The sequence below is a fragment of the Galeopterus variegatus genome, unplaced genomic scaffold (assembly GCF_000696425.1).
Source record: "Galeopterus variegatus unplaced genomic scaffold, G_variegatus-3.0.2 Scaffold1678, whole genome shotgun sequence".
In the NCBI taxonomy this organism is placed as follows: domain Eukaryota; kingdom Metazoa; phylum Chordata; class Mammalia; order Dermoptera; family Cynocephalidae; genus Galeopterus; species Galeopterus variegatus.
Genome location: NW_007727789.1, coordinates 17,361 through 18,344, shown reverse-complemented (window position 1 = coordinate 18,344; position 984 = coordinate 17,361). Strand labels below are relative to the sequence as shown.

The window sequence follows — 984 nt, the reverse complement described above, 5'->3', positions numbered from 1 at the left end:
TGTTGCGTTTGCATAACCTGCAGCCTAAACATTGGCCTCCACCCTCGAATGCAGGCTTAGGACCAGAGATAGGGAGGCACTGTGGTCTGGGGCTGCACCCAGCCCTGGCCTGGAGCCCTTTTCTCAGGTGCAATCCTGCCCCTTTGGAAAAAGAGCAAAGTTAAGGGAAGGACAAAGGAGGAGAGAAGGGAGAGAAAGAGGAAAAGAAAGAAATTGGCGGAGCGTTAGGCAGTTTGGAGAGCGCAAGAAATCCACGGTGTTTGGTCCTTTAATCCCTTTTCTGCAGCCACGCCAGGCATCTAGGGATAAAGTGGGAGGCCCGAGTGGGGCACACTCCTTTCCTTTCCTAGTGTGCTGTGTGAGGCTGAGTAAATCACTTTACCCCTCTGGGCCCCATCTGTGAAGGGGAATGAAGACACCTGCCTCTAGGATTGTGGTAAGAAGAGATTTCAAACTGTCCTAGCAAACATTAACTACTCTGTATGCAGAAGCGATGCTGGCTCATGCATCTTGAGTGTCCACACTGCTCACTGACTCCTCACCCAGCCCCATCACACAGATCAGGGACACCATGACAAGACCTCTCCCAGCACTCAGGACAAGGCCCACCCCTCTTACTGGGCAATGCACAGTCTCTCTGGCCCACTCTTCCTCCTCCACCTCACTCTGCTCCAGCCACACTGGCCTTCATACTGGTCCTCCAATGCTGCTGCTCCTGTCTCGGGGCCTTTGCGCTTGCCGTTCTGTCCTCCTGACAAGGCTCTTTCCCCAGATCTCCACATGGCTCCCCACTTACCTCCTCCAGGTTAAAAGCTCAATGAAGCCTTCAAACACCTACTTAAAATCGCAGTGCCCCACTCCTGCGGGTTGAATAGTATCCCCCCAAAATCCATGTCCACCTGGAACCTGAGAATGGGACTTATTTGGAAATAGGGTTCTGGAAATGTAACTAAATTAAGAATCAAGATGAGATCATAGAGAATG

The 984-nt window shown here is 51.8% G+C and overlaps 1 protein-coding gene across 1 annotated transcript in view; it reads right to left on the bottom strand.

Moving 5' to 3' along the window:
• LOC103595106 (cAMP-dependent protein kinase type I-beta regulatory subunit-like) overlaps positions 1 to 782 on the bottom strand; it is a 136,880-nt gene extending 136,098 nt beyond the window's left edge. The window contains exon 1 of the mRNA XM_008578421.1: positions 666 to 782. Coding sequence (XP_008576643.1) covers positions 666 to 782 — 117 coding nt within the window. The remainder of the gene's footprint in view (positions 1 to 665) is intronic.
• Positions 783 to 984: the final 202 nt, after the last annotated feature.